We start from the raw sequence: 26251 nt of genomic DNA, 5'->3' as shown, positions 1-26251 counted from the left end.
TTTCATTAACCAGTCAGCCTGTTAGACTAGACTTCCACAGAGGTCTTAGACACTGTAACATACATAATGCTCAACTACGACCCGAGAAATGATTTTTTGCATAGGTCTCTGGTTTCTCACACAAAAGCAACTCCGTTTTGCTAAACAAGCAAAAGGCAAATCAGCTTAACAGACAAAATTTACTCCACAGCTGAAGAAAAAGCAGAGTGTTGCTTAATAAAATGACATTTTAATTTGTTTTATGACATGACAATAAGTAAAGAAATACATGTAGTGGAATTATTATAATACAATTAAACATGTATATATTATGATTCAGAAAGTACAAAAATAAAGATTCTGTTGTGGGAAAATCCAGTCCTATCCCATTAAGAATATATATATATATTACATATATAACTGAAATAATTAAAAGAAATAACATGATGTACAAATAGACTATGATACAGTCATTTTGGCATGACCATACATCAACCTGCTCAAACAATATGTTTAATCAAACTCAAACTTTTATAACATCAATAAAGTATTAGAATGTATATTATTACTATAGATTATAATGCAAACAATGGTGAAAAAAGCAAGCAAGCCCTTCCAGTGCTTCTGATGTATTGGAGAAAAGAACAGGAAGTGTTAGTTTAAATGTATCAAAGTTATGACATTGAACAGTGAGACATGTATGGCGTCTATAGTGTAAGGCTTTTAAGGATGAAATGAGTTGGAGTCTAAAAAGATGCATCCAAAAGTGTACAGTAGTTTAGCATACCAGTGCACATCTGATGTCTGCCTTCGCCAGGAGTGCTTCTCTTTCATTTCCATCCTCAGAGGTTCACTCAGATTGTCTCGTTTGTTCAGACTGCCATTATTCACACATACACCTGCTTTGTCCTTTGTGGCCAAAGTGCTACAATGTTGTGGAGACTTAGTTATCTTTGATGTGTGGTTGTCTGTGGTCTGCTCTTCTTTTGTTGTCTCCCCCCAAAGCAGCTGTTTGAATGAGAAGAGGAGTCGCACAGGTCCAAAGGCCCAGTGTGCAAGGCTGTGGTCCTCCACCAGTGCATAGCTGGATGCCAACACACCATCAACAAACACAGTTCCAGCTTCCGTCAAGGGCGCATACACTCCCACACTCTCCTCTACTGAAACCGAGACGATTTGAGACAGACGTACTCGACCCTCTGCTGTATGGATGAGAACACAGTCTCCTGTTTTGGCTCTGCTGGCAAACTGATACTCGCTGCTGTCGAGTCTGCAATGGGGGGCTAAAAAGACCAAGTGATGTGGAGTAAGGGCCAATCTATGGCCATCCTCTGTCTCCAGAGACAGAAAAGTAGACAGGCTTTCATCGTCCTGGTGCAGAAACAAGAGGACTTGGCTGAACACAACTTGGCCTGTCCCAGACAGGGCCATAACTCGGTCCCCAGGAGCCAGTGACGATAGGGTCTTCTGCACCCCTCCAGCAACGGTCACCCGGGCCCAGCCGGGGAAACAGCCACCTTTTTCCACTGCAACAGAGTGATCTGAAGGGAGATCAGCAGAAAGCATAAAGCACTAAACACAGATTTTCTTAAATAACCTGATACACCATCTACTCAAGTGATGCAATTTGACACCGTTAACTGTGTGATCTCCTGTGAACTTACCAGCTTTTACTGAGCAGTGGATGTGATATTTGGACTCATAGTGGACCCAGTCAAAGCCAGCTTCCACAGCCAGCTGGGCTAGAAGACCATACTTCTCTGTCTCTCTGTCGTCAGTGGTTATATCCACGGCCCGGCCTTCATAGTGCAGAGAGCCTGAAGGGTGGTGACCGTCCTCATCCCAGGCCTCTGTCACACGTAAGTGTACCCCTGGCCACTGGTTCATCACTGCAATAGCCAACCTGTTCAAACTGTCCTTACATCGCTAGGAACAGAATGAGACAGAGGAAAAGTGGTCAGTTTGGAGCAGTAAAAATGTATAAATCAGCCAAAATATTGGACAATATTATTATAATATATTGGCACATATACTGGTCAATAAATAGTTATAAATGTATATATTATCAGATTTGAAAACTCAAATATCACTATCAGTATCAGTCAGGCTCTAGTGTAACATTATCCTAAAGAAAGATGCTGTTATGTGTAGGGTCGGGATCAGATAACTGGTTCCATTCTGGATCTGGTTCCAAGTTGTAAAATATTCAGACTCATTATGCCAATAGTCTAACAGCTACAAAATATTCAGGTAGTCATTTAACACATGTATATATACACACAGTATGATACTATATCTGGAAAACATGACTATTGGAACATATTTGAGTTATTGTTAAATATTTAACTATGATTTTTGTTGCTTAAAATTGTGGAATGGTAACTTATATGAACTTATAATCATTATCAATAAGAAAAAACGGAGTGACTGATAGCACCCTTTATGTGTAGGAATACAAGATAAGAGGAAGAATGGGTGAATTGTATCAACATTATTCCTATATCTAATTCTGAATGTTTCATTTTTACTTTTCTATTGTGATCGGCTTTTAGTTTATTTTGTCTTTTAAAATGTATGGGTTTGTTGTTGCGTATTGGGGCGTTTTGTGCATTACACTGTGAGCTTTTCTTATAATATCTTTGGATATTCTAGTTTACAGCTTGAAAACTTAAATTGAAAAAATTATAAAACTATAAAAAAATGATTTTTAGTTCATTTCAAAGACAATAAATCTATTTTAAGTCACTATCTGCAGCATGTGCCATGCACAATGAAAGGCATGTCTGAACTCAACTCAGGTGACACATTATCATTTATTAACAGGGGGAATGGCACAACCTAAGGCATGTACAGTATGTGAGCCTACTGTACACCTCAGTGCACAGACTGATTTCACTGAAGCTCACAAAAAAAAAGACAAAAATGATTCCAGCATTTCAACACTGTCTCTGGCTCGCAGGTTATGATTGTTTGTCTGCTGGCATCGACACACAATTCCTCCTCTACTCTGCTAAAGGCCATCTCAACCTTGCTCAAACAATCAGGGTACAAGAACAAAGCTACTGTAGCCAGTTTGGCACATTCCTTGGCCTTTTCGACAGGGTGACAGAATAATCAAGGCCATTCTCTTGCCTTTCCAGATTGTTCCAGGCATATGAGTTTCTCACTTTCACCCTTGAGACATTTGATCAGAAGTGTGCACAGTGACTTTTAACACCCCCGTGAGCTGTGATGTTACAGACTGTGTCAGCATTGTCACAAAATAGCAGGCGGAAAAAATACGACATCAGCAACTGAGGTGATACAGTCATTATCATCTTCTGAATGCATATTCTCATGTGACTTGTGATGTGGCAGCTCTGGTGGCCCATAATTGATTGAATAAATCTTGTCTTGCAACTGAATTACAAAAAAAAGAGGGTTGGGAAAGAAAGTGAGAGAAAATGATGGGGGTAAGAGCGGGAAGTTGGGTGAGAAGGAAGCAGTGTAGTGGAGGGCCAAGGTTGGGACTAAAGAGAGAGGGCAGAGGGGAAGAATGTATGGGCATGGACTTGGGAATGTGACAGCAAGAGTGAGAAAGCGAGAGGGACAGAAAACAAACTGGGTACATTTTTCTCGCAATGCCATTGAAGAGAGGCGTTTCATTGTCAGAACTACAATAGTCGCTTTTCCGACGGTGCCATTACTTCAGCAGGCGGGAATTTTGTATAGGCGACCCCTCTGAGTCTCCAAATGACGCACAAAGAGCGTCTTTCACATCTGGGCAAAAGAGGGGCACATGCACACATACACACACTAAAACTGGGCATCAGCAGGGCACGCACATACGGCCGCAGATTTCCATCACATACAATCACTCAGGGAGGGGAAGGAACACAGATTCATATCCGAAACAATCACAGAAAGCCACAGCATCCAAAGCAGGGTGACAGCTGAGTGTCAAGAAAATCTGTGGGCATATTCAGCAGTGTGGCTTTCAAAATGTTTGTTGTCCATCTACCAGCCCAGATCTTACATCATCTAGGATTTAATCCTCCACCGGTTGTCTTTTCCAGGTGCAATATTTTAATTTGGATAACTATACCCAGTAAACATTAAGGAATTCAAGCCTAAATGCCATACCTGGATATTTCTCCTGGCAGGCACACTGAAAACCCATCACAGGAATAGTTTTATTTCCAATAACAAAGACTTCGGTTAAAGATTAAAAGGAAGTGTTCCTGAAATGGAGCGCAGTAGTGTTGAATTACATCCTGATCTTCTTATCTCAAGAAAAAGGGAGGGGAAGTTTGGTTAAATCATACACACTCTGTGTTGAACATTTGTTTGAGTGCTAAGAGCCTGGCAAGGGCAGGTAGTGTAGAGTACGGTAAACAATGAATGAGGTTACAGGATTGGATTTGAAGGTGCCGTACTGGGTGGCAGGGTGAGAGCTGCGGACTGCTGTCTGCCCTCTCATGTAAATGTAGTTAATCAATCATCCAGCAGAGGGATTGAAAAGGTTCCAGAGACACCAGTGAGAGCATCCTTCAGTGAACCTGCAGCTTACTCTCTGCCTTTTTCATTGCACTTATCATACAACAGTCACCAGGTATCACTGGGATCAATGGAAACAAGTGATGCACACATGTACACATCTGAGAAAATCTTTAACACACCACACACTTACTCACCTTAGTCATAAAGCGGTCTGCGTTGGTGTTCTCCTCATCCTTGAAGACAATGTCTGGGTTGTAGTTGCATACAAGCTCATTGAAGCGCTCAGAGTTACGTGTGATCTTGCCCTCTGCTCTCCCGCTGGCGCCAAGGTTGTTTTCTGAGAAGTTGGGGAAAAACTGCTTGTAGTGCATGGCTGTGAGTTTCCTGGGCCTGGAGCGGATGCCGTAGCCAGGGCCCGGTCCGCATCCCTGGACCAGCCATATACAGGTCCACACAGCAAGCAGGCTGAGCTGTGCCAGGCGAGCCCACCAGGACTGCTTCATTGGGGAGGGTTGGGGCTCCCAGGAGTCAGTGGCTCACAGTGCCTACAGTGGTACCCCAGTTCCAGGTGTGTGATTGCATGTGAATGAGGGTCAAATCTTGGTCCATTCCAAATCATGTGGTGTTAGAGCTGATATTGATGTGACAAATAACTGTTGGGACATGTAGGTGCTTCTCTCTGTATTCACTCTTAGTCAGAAAAAAAGCTTAACAGTGCAAAGTCAGCTGTTCTGACTCTGTGTGTACTGTTTTGATGCTCTGAACAAAAGCTGTTAGTCCAGTGAATGATCTGATTGGCTGAAATCTAAAGTTTCTAAAGTTTGGTATCAGCTATTAAAAATAAGAAAATATGTTGTAAAAAGGTCTGTAAGGTTTCTGTCCAAATGTTTCGCCAACTATCAGCAGTTTCTAAGCCTCATGTGAAGTGAAAGTCATCTTCATACGTCCTTTGCAGGTACCAGCCTTGACGCAGGTGGTTTTCTTTGGGGGTTGGGGGGGGTTTCTAGTCACTTACCGCTTCTCTCTCCACGCAGTTCCCTTGACGAGACACACAAACTGACGCACGCCAAACAGCCCGACCGACTCCCTGCAGTTCCTATGGACGCTCCGGCGGCGCGCTCATCCCTTTTTGTCCATTCAGAAAACGTGTCTCCTGAGATTTTATTTCTCCTTCTCTCCTCCGTCCACCGTCTTCTGTCGCGTTTCAGAGCTCCTGGCCACCTTGCACCAGCCATTGGGTCTTATTAGCGTCCGGACAAGATTGCCCTCCCTTCCTCTGCGCGCTCTCACTGCGACAGCACACGCCTCCAATTCAACCTTACAAAGAGCATATGATTAGCCCTACTTATGTTAACACAATGACCTCCACCCCCCCTCCACCACATTAAATATTTAAGGTCAAATTAAAATGCTGATAGTTCTGGAAAAGTTAAACCAATGACACATAATAAAATCTACCCAAATGTTCTAAAACTTCTGAGATACATGATCATTTATATATCAACTGCAGCCCTTGTGAGTCATATTTAGAGCACATACAGTATATTTACAGTTGAAAATCCAAACTCATGTCAACTGAATAACTTTGAACCAACATGCCCTCGCTTCTCTCCGCTCATCCCACCCATCAGAGTGAATGGGTCAACTGTGATGCTCATGTTATTAATAGACAAAGAGTTGAAGGTGAGGGTCTGAGAGGGAACACAAGTGTCCAGCCTTGACACCCCCTGACTTACAGTGCTACCTTCCTGTGTTTGGGGAGCCAGCGTGACCCCCTGAACCCAAGTGCACCCAAGACCTCTCCACTGGAAACACCCGTTGGCCACATAACAACATATTATTTTTATCCATCTAGGAACAATAGCTGGGAGAGTCACAAAATGTGTCAGATAATGTCAAAGAGGGAGCAGAAAAGAAAGGAATCATTGTGTCTCAGGGATCTGACATCTGTAATCACATACGGAAGCTTAAATTAATGGTGGGCTAAAGGTCGAAGTGTGTCACCATGCTATCTGTGGTTTCCTGGAACACTTGCGGACTCAATGCATCATGGCCACTTTCTTCACTGAGACTTTGTTTCAAAGAATCTTTAGCCCACTCACAACAGAGCTGGATGTTTATTCACATAGCTTTGTGCTAGTAGATATCTTGGTTTGTTCTGATTGCATGAGGAAGATGCTTCAAGATTGAATCACTTCACTAAAAAGCATTCCTAACATCCAGTAAGACCAGATCTGATCTAGAATGTACCTGTGAATGTATCATACTGTGCCCGATCTGGTCAGCACTAAACTTTAGCATTTTGCGTAGTAGTGATGAGGCATAGGTCACTGAGCTCCACAGTGACCATGGAAAGGCATCCTTGTTGGGGAAGTTTCCAGAAGATCCCAGGATGTTGTAGGGAGGGGTGGCAAGGCGAAGCTGCATCTTCCTGTCCTTATGATAAACATGGACAAAGGCTCAAGTCTGGCCAGAGCACCACAGATGAGAGATATCAGCCTTCAAGACAAATGCAGGGAATGACTCAATCAAAAAAAAGAAACAAACACTTTCATATCTACAATTACCCACACCGATGTTTCTCTTCAAAGTCATACAAGAGAAGAGATTTCCATCTGACATGAAAGGGAAAGGAAGGAAGCAAACATCTGCGGGTTGGAGATGGAAATAAAGTCATTATTATTATTAGTTTTTTATTTTGGTGCCCCCATCCTCCTGCCTCCCCCTGCTCTTAGCATTTCACTCCCCCATTTCAGGATGGGAGTACATGGCTGGGTGAATGGTTGGGTTTCCTGCAAAGCCACAGCACAGAAAACGAGATCTTTCCTGCCTGGGTTAGCCTACCCTGCTTTGTTCCTTCCAAAAGGACGCCCGTGCTTGCACCTGGGGTAGTGGTCAAATAAGAGTACATACCTGCCAGCCAGGTTTTGTTATAGCTTTGTTGTTGTCTGTGATTTAGAGGATCACTAATATTGGCAAATTTACTAAGCAGCCAAGGATGAAATTAGGATTGCAAGCTCTTTTTATTAAGGATACAGTCATTGTAAAACAGAAATTAGGTTTTGAAACAATGCAAGCTTTGACATCTCAAGTGTTTGTCTTGTCTCTTGGAGCTGAATAGACACTCTGCAGGATCCATTTCCTCAGATGGAGGCCGTTAGAAGGGTTGGGGGGGGAAAGGAAAGTCAAGGAACTGACACCTAACCACCTTCCTCCCTGCCCACCACTGCACCGCCCATTCCACTGTCTCTCACCGTGTTATCAGCGCAGGAAGAGGCAGGGTGGTGCATTCTGATGTGGCTGCACACACTGGATGATTCTTGGCTTATGTATGGTAACTTTGTGCTGGTATTTCCTTGCCATGCTTCACCTTCAATGATATACATATTGCTACATGTGTGATGTGATGATGAAACACACAGTGATGTAAAAGGTGTACTTAAAGTCCAGGTTTGACGTTTCTTTGCTCAGCATTGATTTGAAAAAGAGCACCAGTGAGCTGAGGTTGAGGCGATGCTGCACTGAAGTGGACAATAGACCGAGAAGGGTGGAACTTCCTGGCACCAGACAAGCAGGTCAAAGGTCAGATATGATGCTATACTTCGTTCTGTGAACCTGACCCCCCTCAAAAAAGATAATTTACAATGTAAAGATTAACTGGTGTATGCTTTAAGAGTTTGAATTAAAGTAAGTTGTAATATTACAGGTTTCAACCTAAAAATCCATGTCACGTCAGTCACCTAAAGTTACCCAATGAAACAAAGGCATGCGCCAGTCAACTGTGTGAAGCAAGTGTGCCGTGAGTGTGCACGCAGGATGGCGGGCAGCTATGGCAAACTGACAGTGTGACCCATTATCAGTTGATTAGCGAGCAAGTCTCGCCTTTTCCTGTGAGTGGTTCTGTATTTGCAAGCGTACAAACTGAGGGAATAACAGCCCCTAATGCACTTTGGCATGAACTTCAAACAGCCAACTGTCAGGAAAGCTAATCTTTGTCTTTTTCCCCCCTTCATTCTTATGTTTTGACAATAAAGATAGCCTATCTCATCCCATTACAAGCTGCCCGTCTCCCGCCTTGTCCCCGATATGCCCGACAACCAGTCCAATAGAGTGTGTTACCCAATGGGACTGCTGGGACACTTTGATTGTACTATCAACCTTTATATTTTGCTGCAAGGAGAGGTGCTATCCTAGTTTTTCCCTCAACTAAATTGAAGATTATGTGATATTTATGTGTGTGTGTAAGTGTGGTTATTAATAGAGGCAAATAACAAAATCCAGTTTGCTATAGTTATTCTTGAATAAGCCAGACAGACTTTCAGTAACACAGTTGTGGCTTTGTTACTTTAAATTCTTTAGTTTCAGGGAATTTTTGTTCAGGGAATGGCTTCTAGGACTCATATGTATCGCACTGTCATAGATCTTTGTTGCTTATATTCACATGTCCCAAAGAATATAGTGTACAATGACTGTAAAATGCATTTCTTGAATTATTTTTGGCCCTCTGAATCACAGCAGCATGTGTCTGGGTTTGTTCATTAAACATTAATCACATTGAACAAACTCTTTCTTCTTTCTTTCAAGACACACCAATAATACACCAAACTGCCTTACACACCTTATATCTGGCTTATGTGTCACTTCCCTCAGAGGGTAACTGGCCTCCAGATGTGCATGTAATGTTACGGCGACATTTGAGTTAATTTCCTTTTAGCAAAGGAAACGCAGTGCAAAACAAAACCTAAACCAAATAAGCTTAATTAAAACATCCAACAAAACAAAACAAGAAATGCAAACAAAAATCAAGAGGGAGAAATTAATCAGAGTCTGGCTTTTCTTGAACTGACTTCAGAATAAATGAGATGAGGAAATGAACAATAGGCAAGGAAAAGGGATTGAAGAAAGGAGGTGGGTGGGTGGGTAGTGGGGACATGAAGGAGTGAATGTGAGTGAACGTCGCTTCTACTCCTGATTTGCAGGGATTTTATCTGGCTGTTGCATCAGAGTGGGGAAAGCGTGGGCTACGGCTGTAGTGGCGTCGTGGCTGGACCCTGCTGACAGACAGGCCAAAATATGGCTTTCTTCTGCTGCTGATTAAAGAAGTGCAACAAAAGGGTGGAGGGACATAGAGGACAGACGCCCTCACCAGTCACACACCCACCCACCACTGGCCACATCAGATCAATCACAATGTAGATACATTTCATAAAATGTAACAAACATGTAACAGCATCAAAGAAACAGTCAAAGTCACCTTGATGTGTATCCAAAAAGGACACAAGGAAGTTAAGGACACAAGATGATTTTTATTCCTTTCTTCTCATAAAACAATGATGGTTCAAAATTCAGAGCATTTCAAAAGGTAAACAATAAACACACTAATTTTTTTTTTAACTTTGAGAGCAACTCTAAAGATTTTTTTTGTCTCACCTGCATCACAATCAACATTTTTAACTGTTAAAAATCCTAAGGGTAATGTAGTATGTAGTAATGTCTCAACATGTGATGTACATCCCAAAAAGCCCATAAATAATGATACAAAACAGTACATTATAAAAATTTGTGTTCCCAAAAACCAAAAGAAAAATTCCCAGAAAAAGGTGAAATGAGTAAACCTCAGAGTGCTCCGTATATAATACATATAATAACTAACCAGAGAGACATACAGACTCACACCACACAGAGGCTGGTGCTGGTGTTGGGTTTGAGAGACACTGTCCCCTGCTGGTCAAACCAACAGCTAATAACCTGCTGATACAGCAGCAAAGGCAAACGGTGACACAGGATCACCAACACATTGAGGATGATGAGATATACAGCTGATAAACATGAGCAAATTTAAGGTATCAAAAAAACTGACACTGGAAAGGATTGCATGGATTGATAGTCACATTTGCTTTTTGAAAACATTCGCAAACTATTCTAAACATTCATCCACTGTCCAACAAAGAGGAATGAGATGAAAAAAAAAAAAAAAAAAACTTCACAGAAAATTAAAAGAAATCATATAGACGATTTAGAAATTACTTTTGGTAAAGTTAAAAAGTGTGCTTTTGCTTATAAAATATTGCACTTCCCCACATAAAGTTGTAGCAATTCACAGTTTGATTGGTCAAAACACAGAAGTTCCTCCAAGTGAGTGTCACATGTCATTCAACATTGCATAAGACAAAGTGTAAAGCTTTTTAGTCTATTTTTATAAATCAATGAGTAATCTGTAGAGTCAGTAAGTTTACTGTCATCCACAATAGTAAAAACCTTGCTCAATGATAAATCACCACAGAAAATACTTTTAATTCTCCTAGTAAACTGAGTTTGTACAAAAGCTCCAACACTGAGACGATTACCTCACTCTCATATTCCCTGTGTAACCTGTGGACCCATAGACAGACAAGGTACTCTGTGTACTATTTGCTCCCAATAACAACTTCCTCTCATCAACTAACATAACACTGGTGCAGACTGGACCACCAAACACATGGAAGTAAGATTCCCAATCTTAAAATAGTGATACAACGTAGGAGAGGAAAAGTGTGGGAAGCCACAGAGAAAGAGAGAGCACTCTATCGACCTGGAGCAGGAAGAGGAAATTATGTCACAGTTACAATGTAATATTTCAAAATAACTCTGCTGACTTTCACATGTGTCAACAGAACAACGGCTATCTACTGGACCCTCTTTTCATTAGGCGTTAGGTTTTTGTGCGGGGACTGCTGTGTCATTGTCCACTATGGCAGGTCTGCCAATATGGCTTAAATCCCTTTTCCCCATGTTCCAGTTGTAACCATGACCACTCAGCTAACCTCTTGTACCAGTACTTGTCCTTGCAGTCAAAATATCTGCAGAAAAGTGGACCCTGATATATTGGTCATTAAACCGGTTTAAAGCAGATCTCACACTGGACGTAGTGCAGACAGACTCGTCACCTTCTCCAGTCTCTTCACACGGGGCGACCCCACCCATGTACCAAGTGGCAAAGGGACTGAATAGCAAACGTGTTTAATCCAACAAGGGCACATTTGAAAAAGGTTTGGAAAGGCAGTGGCGAGGAGGAAAAGTCACTGGATTTTAGACAGTCCACTGGCCAGGAGGAGTCTGAAGGGGACGGTGGAGCGTGACACAGTTAAAGGCAGTCTGTGGAGACCTGCAAAAAAAGACCAGAAAAAAGGACCATAACATCACACAAAATCACAAGGTGGAGCATTAAACTAGCAATGTTAAAAAAAAGATAGATTTATGTGAAATGAAAGTCTATTAATCACAGAACAAAAGTGAGTTGGGAGGCAATGGGAAAGTGCAGGAGAGCTGCCATGGTGCAGAGATGCTATCTGTACTGTGAGGAAGGGGATTGCGTGTATATGTGTGTTTGGCGTGTCCGTGCTCTGAACGCTTGTTTGTGTTGGGTGGAGGGGTAGAGGGGGTGTGTGCTGCGAGGGGTCTAGGGCGGTGTGCCTGAAGGCCCCAAGGGAACCCGACTCTCCGCTTGTCTCTTTACACTTTCCTGAAAGAATTGTATTCTTTCTATCTGAGGAAGAGAGACCAGCCCATAGGGAAATGGGGCCAAAGGTGGGAAAACTTATGACACAGCTACCCAAAGTGCAGTGAATTTCAGCACAACACTACCCCCACAGACACAAAAATATATGCATACAAAGCACTTTCCCCTTGCTTCGTGAAAATAAAAATGAAAGTACACTGACCAAAGGCACGGATGAGCTCTCTCTGTACTGCCCAGGTGACTGTCTTGATCAGGGAGGCAGAAGTGAGACCAGCAAACAGCATGTTGTACAGGAAGACAATGTAGAAGTTCCCAAGCCAGTTATACCGACCAAAGTCTCCCAGTAGATCAAAGCGGGTGATCCCTAATAGAATGGAATAGAAGCATAATTACACGTTTTACTTATGAATGAACGGCGCAAGCCAGGCCTCACCTGCAAAGTTTCATGGCAGACAATTGCCCTCTTGTGGCTGTTACTAAAACTACAAATAAAATGTTGATTCAGCAGTTCTTGATACAAGCTGCTGTGACCCAATTCCATACTAATTGTACAGATTACGTGCGATATATCATTAGTATACTCTTTCTGCAGTTATAAAACGGACCGTTTTTCCACCGATTTCATCTCTGAACTGTCTCACCACCACCCACAATTTCTTATATGTTTGGCAGCTGTAAGTAACTAAAACTTTAATTAGTGCACTGCATTATGGGACAAAGTGTAATGTTTTGGGGGGCTTTTATTGCCTTTAATTGGTAGTGAGCGCTACCAATTAAAGTGTGACAGGAAGTGTGGGGGGAGAGAGAGGGAAGATGTCACAATGTACATAAGGGTGGCAGGTCTACCAGGTGAACAATCAGGATGAATTATTGATTGAATTATAACTGGGGTAGACAGATCTGTTTTGGCATAATTGGGAAAAAAAAACTATGATAACCTTTCAGTATATTGCAATTCAAGTGATCTTAGAGACAGCTAGACTTCTGCATCGCCTCTTGGTTGTGTTTTCAGGCTTTAGAAAATCAGTCCAGTGACAGTGCAGTAATACAGCACACCCCCCCCCCTTCCACAGGAATCAGGCCCCCCACTGTTTCTTGCCCCTGACCGCAGAAGCAGGGTGTTGCGGAGGCAGTCTGAGTAGTCGCGCTGTTATGGTGCAGACACACAGACACTGGTGAGATGCATCTGGGTGCACCAAACTACTGAACTAGTGGGCGTGTTGGGCGGTGCTTGGTTTTAGATCTGCTATTTTCAAGCTTCAGGTCAAAAACATATATTACGGCTAAACAGCAGACTAAAACGTTTTTGAAAATATTTGAGGCAAGAAACAGACTATACATTAACAGAATATTAATTCATATTTGTTTGATTCAGTTTGATCCGAGTTTTGTGAGTCTGCTGCATTGCGCTGAAGGGACTTTATCTGAATCAAGTTGAAGTCCAATTGTGTTTGTGCAAATTCAGATACTCGCGATGTATCCATCATGCTCAACATCATGAATACATCTCCTGCTCTCCATAGAAAACGAATAATATCTGTCAACTTGACATCAGTCAATGGATCCAGTGTGTCTGCACCATTAGATGGTGTGGCAGCTGCCTCTGGAGCGTCATTGAGAAAAGGAGTCGCTGGCTCTCACCCTGGAGAGCGAGCCCTACAAGGCTTGAGGTTTAGCAAGGCAACCAGACTCCTTCTGCTGCCGTTCGAAGTTGTGGGTTTGGTGGGAGGGGCTTAGTGCAGTGATAGGAGCAGCAAAGAGAGAGGCAGAAGGTTTTGCATTGTGTATATTCAAACTGCAGGCTTTAATGTAGTCACTTGTCCACTGTGAACACACTACATATTCAAAACCTGCTACGTATTGGTGTTTACTGTGGAACTGGGACACGCTGTAGTCTTTAATAAATACTGCATTGGCATTTATGTTACATCCTTACCAAGTGTTCGTGAAAAGACCGGCAGTGCTGAGCTCAGGATAAGCAGCGACACGCAGTTTGCTATGATCTGAAATGAACAAAACAATATAGAGAAATGTAGAATTTACTATAAGGAGTAAACACAGAACATCACTAGATTCTGGTTATATCTCACTGTGAGATAAGAGATGAAGGATGTGAGATACATGTCAAGGATATCTGCCAGTTACCTGTGTGAGGTTGGTGTCCTGTGCACGAGGCAGGAGGCCAGTGAAGAGAGGAGAACTATAGAAGCCCACCACTGAGGACACCATCAAATAGCTGTAAAATTCATTTTAAGGACAACACTGGAAAGAAGACTAACATACTCACAGAGATCGTACATAACATCCTAAACATCCTAGTAAATTATTAACAAGTTTTCAATGTATGAATGTAAAAGCATGAGTCAAAATCACACCCTGGTCAAATATCATGGAGTCTGTAAGTGGACTAGTCACAGCCAAATGGACATGACGCGTCAGCTCTGTGCGCACACACTCAGATGTGAATGGGATAAAAGGATACAGGATAAGGACTACTTGAACTGCAGCGCCCAGTGAGCCAAACATGGAGAAGGAGGCCATCCCCAAGTGAGGGTCCTAAAAAGCACAAAAATCACAGTCATCAGTGCACACAGATAACTGGCTGTGGTACACCAAGCAGAAAATGTTCACAAGGTCTTAGCGGCTAAATCCTCACCTCCATCCCTCTGGGCAAAGCTGCCTCATCCAGGAGCAACTCCAACACATTGAAACAGACCATCAGAACACACATCACCTGAAGAGACATGCAAAGCAATTATACAACAATAAAAACAACTGTCTGCATTTATTAATATGAGTTAAACCAGCCTGTGAGAATAAATTAATAAAATGGTGTGTACCGTCAGTGCGAGGAGCATGAGCATGGCCAGTGGATAGCCCAAGTTTCGCTGCCACGGGGATGCTTTTCTACGCATTTCTGTGTGCAAAGCAACAGTATTAAATTAGTGTGCAACAACAGATAACTATACAATGTAATCACTGTGAGAGAAGCCCAGCAGGGAGCAGCCTGTTCAGTCAATCTTACCCAGGGCGATGCGCTTGCTCCGAACTGTTTGGTGCTCTTTTTTCATCGCCTCCATGTTCAACTTGACCCAGCATGACGTACTACCACCTTCAGATAGAGGCAAAAAGACACACAAAGTCAGCTTTAAACTGAATCACCAGAAAAGGGCAAAGGAATGTGTTCATGGTGACGCACTCACAGTTCAGTTTCCTGGAGAGTGAGTCTTCCTCAAACACGGTGCAGCTCAAAGTATCTTCTACATCTTCCAACAGCTGAGGGGGAAAAGAGGCATTAATCGATTTCAGTTCAGAGCCACAAGCCATAACTGCTAATATAAGGGTTACTCTATGTGAAGTGGGCAGACTTTTATTAGTCACTGGGACTGTTACTCACCCGTGGTTTGACCAATAGGCTGCCAGTTACACTGAACATTCGGGACAACCCAAAGGGAGTGCACACTGAGGAGAAAAACACATAGATGGTGATTTGCAGGTCTCATACACTACAGTTTCTGTATAAAGTAATTGTGGTTGAGATATGACTTACACAAAAGCAGCAACACTCCAAACAGAGAGATGCCTGAGTACAGGTAGGGAAGGTAATACTCCCACAGGTCTGACATTCAGAGAAGGAGAGTGTAAGCAACTAAATTAAAAACTGTAAAAACAATTGTCACAGAGGGATCTACAATGCATGTGACTCACCGTAAAGGCTCTTTCTGGCTATGTTGTCATGGAGGAGCGCTGATGCCACCCACACAATGCCCAGCACAAGCAGAGCCAGCAGCAACAGCAGCACAACTGCTTCATAAACTCGTGCCATAACCCCCTACAAAACCAGAACCGGTTCACACACAAGTCTTTATTAAATGGTTTGGTTTAGTCCAGAGTTGCAATTTGTGAGAAGACGGCAAAATTGGGTACCTTTTTGGACCCTGCAAATCCCTCTGACTCCGTGAAGAAGTAGGCAAAGGGCATGAGGAAGACCAACGACAAATTGGAGAAAAGGAAAACTAGGTTCCACAAGCCTGACAAGAGAGGAAGAGACATGTTCCAAATGTTAATTTCAACATTCATTAGGGTTCAAACTGCAGTGAAACACTTTGGCAGTACCACTGTCAGCCACTGTGAGGTATAGTCCTACCAGGCAGTGCAGACTGACAAGACTGACCACCAAGTCAAATGTGCAAATAAACAAGAATGTACAACAATTAAAAAATGAAAAGCTGAGATTATTATTAAAATGTGTCTCACATTAAACAACACTAAAGGCCTGGTTAACTTTTGGGCTTCATAACTATTAACTATACATCTTAGCTGATCAATTAAATAAAAAAAACATTCTTATTCAGGTGGAGCTGAAGGGCTTGACTGAGGTAAACGGCAGCAGTTGGTAAACAGCTGGACCATTTTTTCAAAAACCCAAATAATGCACACAACAAGGTCACAGCCACTCTATCCATAATAATGATCTGTTTGGACACAGGCCTGTTGTGTATTGATTAGCGGGTTATTTACAAGTGTGCCTCATTAAATCTGATCCAGTTTCCAGACAGTAATCCCCTCTGTTGTTTGACAGGTTTTACCATTCGTGTTAGTGTTTGGTGTTGCTGACCAATGAACAGAAAATGTACCGTGGATAAGAGATCCGTTGAGCCACTGCATGTAGTAGCTGTGTGGGAAGGTGAGCAGAACCTCATTGGACAGAATAGAGATGGGAAGAAGGAGCACAGCACACACTGCCACAGACAGGGTGAACGTACACAACCACAGCCTGGGAGAGGGAGAAAGACAGGCCATAAGTGAGGTCGCATGTGTATTTGTGCTTAGCCTTAGCGTAACAGCAAAACCTAGGTGAAAGGCTAGGGTGGCCCTGGATAAGGTAATACGGTGCCAGCGTGTAGGGACAAAGGGCAGAGTGACACTGATGTGGACGCCATCCCAACCAACAACCACATAACCACACAGGCACGCACACACAAGGCAGGGCAATAAATCTACACCCAGCTGGCCTCAGGCTACAACACATGTCACGTTGACTAAAGGTATCTGTTCAACCATTCACAATGACACCAATCAAAGTGAAGGAGTGAGCACAGATTGCTGTGGGTCAGTTAATCATTAAAGGTTTTTACTTACGCAATTTTGTTAACGGTGGCATCTTCAATATCATCTGAAACAGAGTAGAGAGAAGGAAAAAAAATAGGATTACTTCTATTACACAAGTGATTAGGACTTCTGTATGTTTTCTGTCTAAGTTTTAACAAGGTTAAGTTGCCACAGGCATAACCAACGTCTTTTCTAGGAGGAACTATTTTCTACTAAGACAGGATTAAAGACAGGTTGTTCTGACTGCAAATCAGACGAAGTGTTGAAATGTTAATAGATAGCAAGACTGTGTTGTCATAAGAAAGGTAAACTCTATCTGTCAATATCTCTATGCAGGGGAGAGCTGTAATAGAAGCAGTCCATACGAGGATGAAAGAAGCAACTCTCACTGGCCTCAAGAGTGGGGGGGGGGGCGGGCTGGGGACAAGCATGTTAGGAACATTCTGTTCAAGTGAGACCAAGACTAGTAAAAACTGAATTACACATGGGTAGGAAACTGCAAAAAATGTAGTATTAAGAATACCAAAGCGACCCTTCTATAAATATATGTATGCATGTCCAAAACACTTTATAAACCCCCCAAAAAAGCCAGTATCATGCAACATGCTATAGATCTCAAGCTAATTATACTGTATTAAATGCTGTACTTTGATAAGTAACGTACACCACGGTGCATGATACTGTCACTTCTTCCTATATAAACGTTGGCACAGATGTTTAAAAATGGAGGTATAGCCCGAGGAGCAAAAACCAGTTCTCGGCTCCTCAATGACAAAAACAGCTCTGTCGAGTAGTATTGCGCAATCGTCATTCGGCTGCAGGGCACAACTGTTTTTGCTGTTGTTGCTACCCAGGCAACATTTACAACAGTGGGTTAATGCATAGCAGGTTCCCCCACCTCCCCTCTCAAAAGAGAAGAAAAAGAGCTGGCCATCTTCCCGGTCACAACCCAGCCACAGCAGAGCAGAGAGGCGAGTTGGACATCCTACATCTGCTTCCAATAGTGGCCAGTTATTGGATTCATTATGTAACTCTCGGCCCATTCACACAGCAGACATTTTAAACATTTTTGAGTTTTGATAATTGAGAACACATTGTTACAAAGCTGACAGCACTGTGTTGACCAAAACATATTTTTCTACATTGTTCCCACTGTCACTAACTCAATAATGGCAAATTAAGCCATTCAAATTCATGAAGTTGGTTGTGCAGTATGATTCCAAGTAGAGGGAACTTCAACTCGAAACTCTGTTTATCTTGTAGGAACATTCTGCACCGCCCCTCCACCATCCTGATCCACAGGGATACTGTCTGAAGAGGTGGTTACATGTTACGTAACACACTTTCTGCACCTCTGGATTGCTCCAGGCAAGGTCCAGAGCCTTGGGTTTGAAATGTTGCCAGTATGTAAACATACATGTGTAATCTATATTTATATGCAACTTGCAAGCTAACACACAGCTATTATTAACACCTACAAATATCTACGCATAAATGTGTGAATGCATGAAGCTTAGAATGTATATGTAATAAAAAAATATTTAAAAGTATGAACATGATATTTGCAAAATTAGTAAAGTTTGTGAAATAGCCCAAATATAAATCCATAATGAAGAAGAGACTATTTAGTCAAAATAGAATGGGTAGTGTCTTAGCAACACCTGTGCTTGCTTGAAAAGTGTGGCCAACATGCTTTGGAAAAAATTCCAAAACACCAATGTAATGAGTATGCTTGTCAACACCATCAATTCCCCTCCCGGCGATTCTCCATAAGCCTTTGATAGAAATCTTTCTCACAGAGCAGTCTTTATATGGTGTGCCTCCAGGAACAGAGTGATTTTAAAACTCACCTGTGATAAACTCTGCAGTCTTCCTGAAGTGGGTAAGTATGAGGTAGGATAGCATGTAAAGGCATGTAAACAGGAATACACAGATCTGCAGAAGAGACAGAGAATAATTTCATTTGCATCATTTTCGATTTATACAATTTAAAAACATCATTGTCTAAAAAAATAATAATAATAATAAAAAATAAAGGAGTTACTGTTATTTATTTTACTTGTTTAGGCAACTACTTTGCATAAAGAAAGTGCATTCTTCCTGTCAAACTGTCATGTTCAGTCCAGTACTGCTGATGAGCAACACATTTATTTAGGTTGGCTTATATCCCTGATTCTCTATGTTCTGATAAATCTTAAAAGTGGGGGTGGATATGCAGCACAGATACCAAAAACACCCGAGAGACAGAAAAAGAGAGGAGATGGCGAGCAAACAGTCACACTACAACAGATTTGTTCCTAATAGAATATTCTGGAGGGTTTTTGTGCTGATAAACAGCAAGAAATAAACAAAAAGGTTATGTATTGCTACAAATGCAAACAGCCCAAAACATTCACCATTTTGCTAAGGGTGAGAGAGACAGATGGAAGCAGAAGATTATCACTTTATTCAGAGTGAAATGGGCGACAGTGATAAACTAGACAGGATTAAGAGGAGTAAGAGGAGAAAGAAGGGTTAATACCAGTGACAGATAGCCCCCATACTGCCTGTAAAGATCATTGTCTGACATTACACTAAATCTACCAACAAATTTAGGCTAAACCTATATTCACTCAGCAATCTGTCGACTCCTCTAACAAAGCTCTCAACAGCTCATGTAGTAAGTAAATCGCTTGTATGACCATTATACAAAACAAGAGAGAGCAGTTACTGTAATAAAAAGAAAAAAAAGAAAAGGGTGCATGTACTCTCCTCTGCCGCAACATATTAGAGGATATGAATAGAAAAGTTCCTGGGCAAAGTGGAAAATAAAACTAATCAATGCGAGTCTGACAGCTCCTGTCCCACACAAGTGCTTCTCTTGATTTAAGATGTCTACATGGTTGCAAGAAATACCCCTTGGGCTCTTTCCCATAGCTATCCTGCATTCCAAATGATGTGAACACACCGTTAGCATGTTAGTAAAAAAGTTATAAAAGTTAGGGATGTTTCTAACCACTAATTTCCCCAGTCGATTAAACGTAGACCAGTGTACTAGTCTAAAAGTAAGAAAAACACTGAAAACAGTCAATATTGAGGACAATTTAAAGACTCATACTAACACGGGTTTGTGTTAGTGTGTGTCTTTAAATTGTGCTCAATATTGACTGTTTTCAGACACACACACAGCCAAGGCTTTACAAGTTATTCTTTTAGATACAGATAGCCCAGTACATCCTGTTATACAGATGATTTGACACGTTAGAGAATCTATTTAAATGTCAGTAAACATGTTGGGATACTACTGAAATGGGCAACATATGGTCGGTATCTTCCTGCCGGACAACAGCGTGAATGATTAGGAGAAAAATTAAGAAGCTGTTCATGTTATTAGAGAAAGAGAGCGTTCAGGATTCACAGCTGCTTGATTAAGTACATCTGAGGCTGACAGGAAATCAGTAATTTTAAGAGGTATCCTGTCATGAACCTTGGTCAAATTCTGCTCTGCTGGTGCTGCTGAATGAGAGGTCACAGGATCACCAACATCATCAGGATTTGTCCCCTGTGGACCAGGACTGTCCATATAAATGCCATGTTAATTCCATCCAACAGTGGCAATACAGTGCACCAAAGTGTTGCACTGAAAGATTAATTATGTTGCCAGATTACAAGCACTGATCAAAACATTTCCGGTTGGCAGATCAGAGGAAGCTCAGTAAGGGTAGCAGATAGGTGTACAGCATGTAGAAGTCTGTCCCTGAGGTAACAACAGAAACAAACAAAGAGCGAGAGGCTCTCTGGAGAATGGTGCAAAACCAGTTTTTTTAAAAAGGATGCAAACATAATGAGTTTCTTGGAAGAACAAAGAGCCTAGAATTAATTCTTTTTAAGTATCAGGTTTCCATGAAAGTTATGTTACAGTTAGTCCAGCCATTTACAGTGCCCATTTACATCAGTGTTTCTATTACTCTAAATTCATAACAAAAGGTTGTTGTTGTTTTTTTGAATAGATCACTGGGACATATGGCACAATAACAAATGAGGTTGGGGTGTGGGTATACACCCCTCCTCCTGTACAGTTGAGATGTTGACCTATTTAAGAATGGAAACAAGAAAAATCAAAAACAACTCACAAGCAGTTGCCTGATCTACAAAGTTCAACTGCTGATATAAGAAACCTGTTGTTTCTGCTTTATAGTATCTCTAATAGGCTACTGTTTGACAGGTATCGCCTCTTTGGATAAGCCCTAAAAACTTTACAGTAACAAGCAAATAAAGAAAGTCAGACATATCTTGTAGTCATGCTGTACTAAGACCTCCCTAACAGGACTGCAGTGTGCATTACATTGTCTCATATGGGCAGAAAACTTTCATTTCAAACTAACAATAATGTAATCTGTGGAGAAATACAGTGTTTCACTGTGTAAGTGGTCATGGATACCACCTGCATCGCACGAAACAATGGACTGTACACAGCTAATCAGCTCAGTCTGCAAAATTGTTCAATAATGCAGTGTAATTTGGCAAGAAGCTTGCTATGGTTAATCCAAAAAAGGAAAAGCAGGGAACAAAGGATGGGTATTGAGCGAAAAATAGGTGGAGAGGGCTAATAACACCCTTTTTAGTTGACGTATGTGGGGACACGTGCTGATTGGTAATGTTGAGAGCCGGAAGCACATAACAGGCCACTGAGCAGAGTTTTTAAAGGAATTCAGTATCCAGACTGACATCATTGTATTGAACACAATGTCACGGTGCTCACAGTTCGCTCTCACATTTATAAAATTCACAGAGTAACCTAAATATTTTTGTGCTGATTCAAGCAAAAAACAATGAAGCTCCAATGTTTTCACATCTTGCCTAACCTTGTAGTTCCTGTAATAATTCAGTGGGAGTGGGAGGTTGGCAGTGGCACAGGACATCCTTGCAAAATGTCAAGTGGACTCCCTCAAAGAGTGTTATTTCAGGGGCTCCTAGCCTCTTGTCCAGCTAAACACATTCAGGCGTGCAGGCATGTCAGCCTTTGTTTATAAGTAAGAGGATAGATTAGGCCCATAAGACCTATTCAAGATTTAATCAACAAAAATGTTGCACGGGCAAAGCCATTCTAATCCGCGAGCAGGTGGTAGCTACACTCTGCTGTGTCAAGAGTTCATTTTACCTGAATGTATCAATATGTATCAATATTTGATAGCTTAGTGATATAAGATTTCAGAGAAGCAACAACTGAAAACCCAGATAGGTAATTATGTCCTTGAGAACAGGAAATAAATGACAGCAGTGACAATGAGCTTATTACACAGCCTCTCCTTAGAAAATAAACCAAAATAAAGTCAGAAGCAGAAACTAAATTACAAATCATTAATGTCTCAAAACACATGCAGAAATTGATTCCTAATAAACACACATTTGGAATAGAGTTTTTTAATCTGCCCTTTATAGGTTAGATTCTCTACTCAAACAGCTTCTCTCCAGGTGACCTGAAATCTTAAAGTGTGCTGATGCTGGGTGTCCCATTTCTCCACTTTTATTATGCTGATCATTGATCCCTCTGGATCCCTCTGGGCTCAGGGTGCGGGCTCTGGGTGTGTACTCCTGGCACCAACATTTACACCATCTCACGCAGACAATTTCTTTAATCCGCACTTGTTACACTTGCCAGATGCTCTCATCTAAGATTGATTTACAATGTTGCATCAGCTCAAGTGAAGACAGACATTTGGCTGAAATCGCATTTTCAGTTGTTAGCTGCTTATTTTGCTTAGTTATCCATTTACAGAACACTTGGTGGGTCTCAATTTTGAGATGCATGTTTACCTGGTATTGTTTCTTTGGAAGAATTACTGTTGACTTGCAGAAATCTCCTCTGCTCCTATGAGGCTTTTGACAAAAAGCTGTATAAAGCCAACACTTCACATAATACTGCCCAGTTTTTTCTGCTAGTGAAGCACAGAATTATACCATTCGTCTGCGCTCCAACAACGGATGCTGAGTAGTATCATTGTGTAAATTAGCCTTCTTGTCTTGCGAGCACTCAGAGATTAGTGCAGACACTCTTCTTTTTTTTTTAAGTTTTTTCTTTTTTGGGGGGGGGGCTTTTATTGCCTTTATGATAGATACAGCTGAAAATAGACAGGAAAGGGGGACAGAGAGAGGGGATGACACGCAGCAAAAGGCCACAGATTAGATTCGAACCCTGGGCCGCTGCAGCAAGGACTCAGTACATGGGTCGCCAGCTCTACCCACTGAGCTAACCGGGCACCCAGGCACTCTTCTAACTTCCTCTGCCAATGTATATGTGCTGTGACTGCAGGATCCCCTACATATTTATATAGACCTTCTCCATCTCAGATTATAAGAATTCATTTAATACGCACACTGTTTTAATATCTGAATGGTTTTTAAAGTGTAGATCAGTTTCTAGATGCTCAGACATTACAAAAAAAATAATACTCAATATCACCAATATCTTCTTTTAAAAGATGCCTGGCTAAATGAGATGCTATTGATTATACAAATAGAACAGTAATATTTCGGTGTATTGCACAAATTAGTTTAAATTGCCACTTTGTTCTTTATTTAAAGTTGAAATGTGACACACACAGCTTATGCAAGTCATTCTCTTACTCGGACATGTTATCACTGCACACAGTATCTATATCTGGTCCTTCCAATGTGTTGAGCCTTTATCAACTGGATGCTTTGCTATGTGAAATACTACAACTGTGTTTACACTGCTGGCACATATTCTTTAATTCAAAATGAGCTGATCGGTGATGAGCTTGGCCCAAAGCCAATAATAACCATGCAGAGGCAGCTGACCAGCCTGAGAGAGAGCACTTAGAGGAGATGGTAAGCCTGAGACTTGTGGCCATCCTGTGGCTTAAGGGGTGTCGACTAATTGCATTAGATGAATGGGACAATGTCATAACAAGGGCATTAGAATAAAGATGGGCACTTTGTTTCTTGCTTGTGGAAAATTATATGAGTTACTAGAAAACTGCAAATGTATGCCTCCTATTAATAGCATGGAATCATCTAGCAGCTGTAATAGTCTCCATCTGTAAGATCTAATGTACGTGGACTGATCTAGTCACTGATAACTTATATTTGGAAATATCCGAGCCTGCCACTAGAAAACAGAGATGGGGAAAGACACCTTTGGCGCTGTGCTGTAAGTCGGACACCTTAAGATTTCCTCAGATTACTTCTCCGGGAACAATTTTACAATTTAAAGCAACAGACATTTTTCCACAGAAGAAATTTTGACCTGTCATAGGAGGAAAGGTACAAGTGTAACTAATAAAACTAATGCTAGATCAGTTCCATAAAGATTGTAATTAAATATAAAATATATAAAGAATAATGCAGTTATTAATATTAGTTGTTCCTCTGAAAAAGGTCTGTTGGATTCACTAGTTCGTATATTCTAGCCTACACTTTTTACTGTAGTACTGACTCAATCTCCCCAGGGGATCATTACATTTATATATTCTATACTTCACCCATATGCACCCATCTGCTGGCCTAATGTACGTACAGCTCCTCTCTCACAGTACTAGTACTATGTGAACTTTGTGTGAGTATATTCTTATCTATTTACAGTAGAGCACAAACCAGGGTACATTGATAAGTTAAGCACTGGATCTAAAATATGCAACAGAAAAGATGTTTGACACTATCCCTTATGGTAACGGTATCAGCAATATCTCCAATCTCAGGAAATGAACAGCCTAGGAGATCTGAGTGTACTTTTAAAGGGTTAAAGGTCAGTATGCCTTGCTGTAGCTGAGCTGATCTTTCAGGCAAGTCTGAAGTTCAACAGGCTGTTACACAAACTGGGAAAAGAGCAGCACAAGTAGAAAAAAAAATGCTAATCTTAATTGGAGAGGAACAATGAAAATGTGCAGTGGGATTGGTCCAAGCAATAGCAAACAGATAAAGGAAGATTTAGGAAGAGGCCCAGGTCGTTACAAACTCAACAGAAGAGCCCCAGATGCTGTTCCTGTTTTACCTCATTACCAGCTGCATCCGCGCTATAATTAACGTCAGTACAGTATATATATATATGTGTGTGTGTGTGTTTGTGTGTGTGTAAAGCCAGAACAAGCGACCTTCAAACAACCTAAAAGTCATGTTAAACTTACAGATACTGCAGATCAATGCTGAAATATGAGACAACTTAAAGCTGAAGGGGCTGAACAAGCGCTAAAGTCACAGGAAACGAAAACGCTTGGCTGGTTAAACAACGTGGCCGATTAGGTTGCCGATGGCATCGTTTGCAGGCTCATATGCATATTAACCGACGGCTGCTGCATTAGCCCGGCGTTACTTACTATGGTCTCCCGGACACGGTTGTGGAAAAGTTGCTCTCTAACCGACACGTCGTCCGCTTCCATTCTCCGAAACCATACCAGTATCCTCAGGCTTTAAAAGCGCTGGAGGAGGAAAGAGAGGGTGTATGTAGGGAGGGGGAATGGTTAAAAAGTTAAAACACGGGGCATCTTCTTATGAATGCCGTGGATGTGTCGCTGCTGGCTAGCCCGGCTGCATTTAAACGGCGGAGCTAGCCTTCTGCTACAGTAGAGAAAAAAACAGTAACAAGGAGGGGTCGTCCGGAGGGGGGCGGGGCTACACAGAGGGCAGGAAGCTGGAGAGCTCCACAGGTAGCAGTCGATCATCATTATAACTAATAGTCATCATCATGTTTGTGTCATTTATATCCACAGGTGTGTGTACATACCAAACATACCAGAGACCAGACATACAGTTATACATATATATGTATATCTATAGCATTTTTTCTCCACTAAGAGATACTGCTCTCTCTCTCTATATATATATATTTGGGTTTTTTTTGTCCTGTGCAATTATTTATTTTTATACCATGCTGGTACCGAGCAGTATTTCATGTATTTCATACATCAATCCAACTGTATAAAAAGCTCTATATAGTGTGTATACAACTCTTATTCTTTTATTCTATTTTCATTATATCTTGTATTTTTCTATTCTATTTTTATTTAATGTGTCTTTTCATATCTGTTGCATCTGCAGCTGTTGAGCGAGTGGATTTCCCCAGTGTGGGATCAATAAAGTCTTTCTTATTGATATCATATATGATATATAAGATAAGATATAAGATAAAATAGACTTTACTGATCCCACACAGTGGAAATTATATATATAAACAAACAAAAACCA

General features: G+C 41.5%; 2 protein-coding genes across 3 annotated transcripts; both read right to left on the bottom strand.

The window, feature by feature from the left end:
• Positions 1-209: 209 nt before the first annotated feature.
• Positions 210-5775, bottom strand: dhh (desert hedgehog signaling molecule). Of its 2 annotated transcripts, XM_051426898.1 has the most exons (4): positions 5474-5775; positions 4653-4795; positions 1644-1905; positions 210-1520 (listed from the first exon to the last, which is right to left on the bottom strand). In XM_051426898.1, exons 1-4 carry the CDS (start codon positions 5691-5693, stop codon positions 703-705), a joined length of 1443 nt encoding a protein of 480 aa, XP_051282858.1. In that variant the 5' UTR covers positions 5694-5775; the 3' UTR covers positions 210-702. The 2 variants fall into 2 exon arrangements, with proteins under 2 accessions (XP_051282858.1, XP_051282859.1); XM_051426899.1 differs by lacking the exon at positions 5474-5775 and having other exon boundaries at positions 4653-5465.
• Positions 5776-9744: 3969 nt separating this feature from the next.
• Positions 9745-25634, bottom strand: lmbr1l (limb development membrane protein 1-like). Its single transcript, XM_051424865.1, has 17 exons — positions 25384-25634; positions 18919-19003; positions 17099-17132; positions 16594-16733; positions 15884-15987; positions 15665-15788; positions 15507-15575; positions 15354-15418; positions 15160-15232; positions 14982-15068; positions 14797-14873; positions 14613-14690; positions 14439-14512; positions 14102-14192; positions 13893-13959; positions 12159-12320; positions 9745-11602 (listed from the first exon to the last, which is right to left on the bottom strand). Exons 1-17 carry the CDS (start codon positions 25444-25446, stop codon positions 11517-11519), a joined length of 1479 nt encoding a protein of 492 aa, XP_051280825.1. The 5' UTR covers positions 25447-25634; the 3' UTR covers positions 9745-11516.
• Positions 25635-26251: the final 617 nt, after the last annotated feature.

The sequence above is a fragment of the Dicentrarchus labrax genome, unplaced genomic scaffold (assembly GCF_905237075.1).
Source record: "Dicentrarchus labrax unplaced genomic scaffold, dlabrax2021, whole genome shotgun sequence".
In the NCBI taxonomy this organism is placed as follows: domain Eukaryota; kingdom Metazoa; phylum Chordata; class Actinopteri; family Moronidae; genus Dicentrarchus; species Dicentrarchus labrax.
The sequence above is the reverse complement of the archived record's forward strand: the minus strand, read 5'-3'. Positions and strand labels throughout refer to the sequence as shown.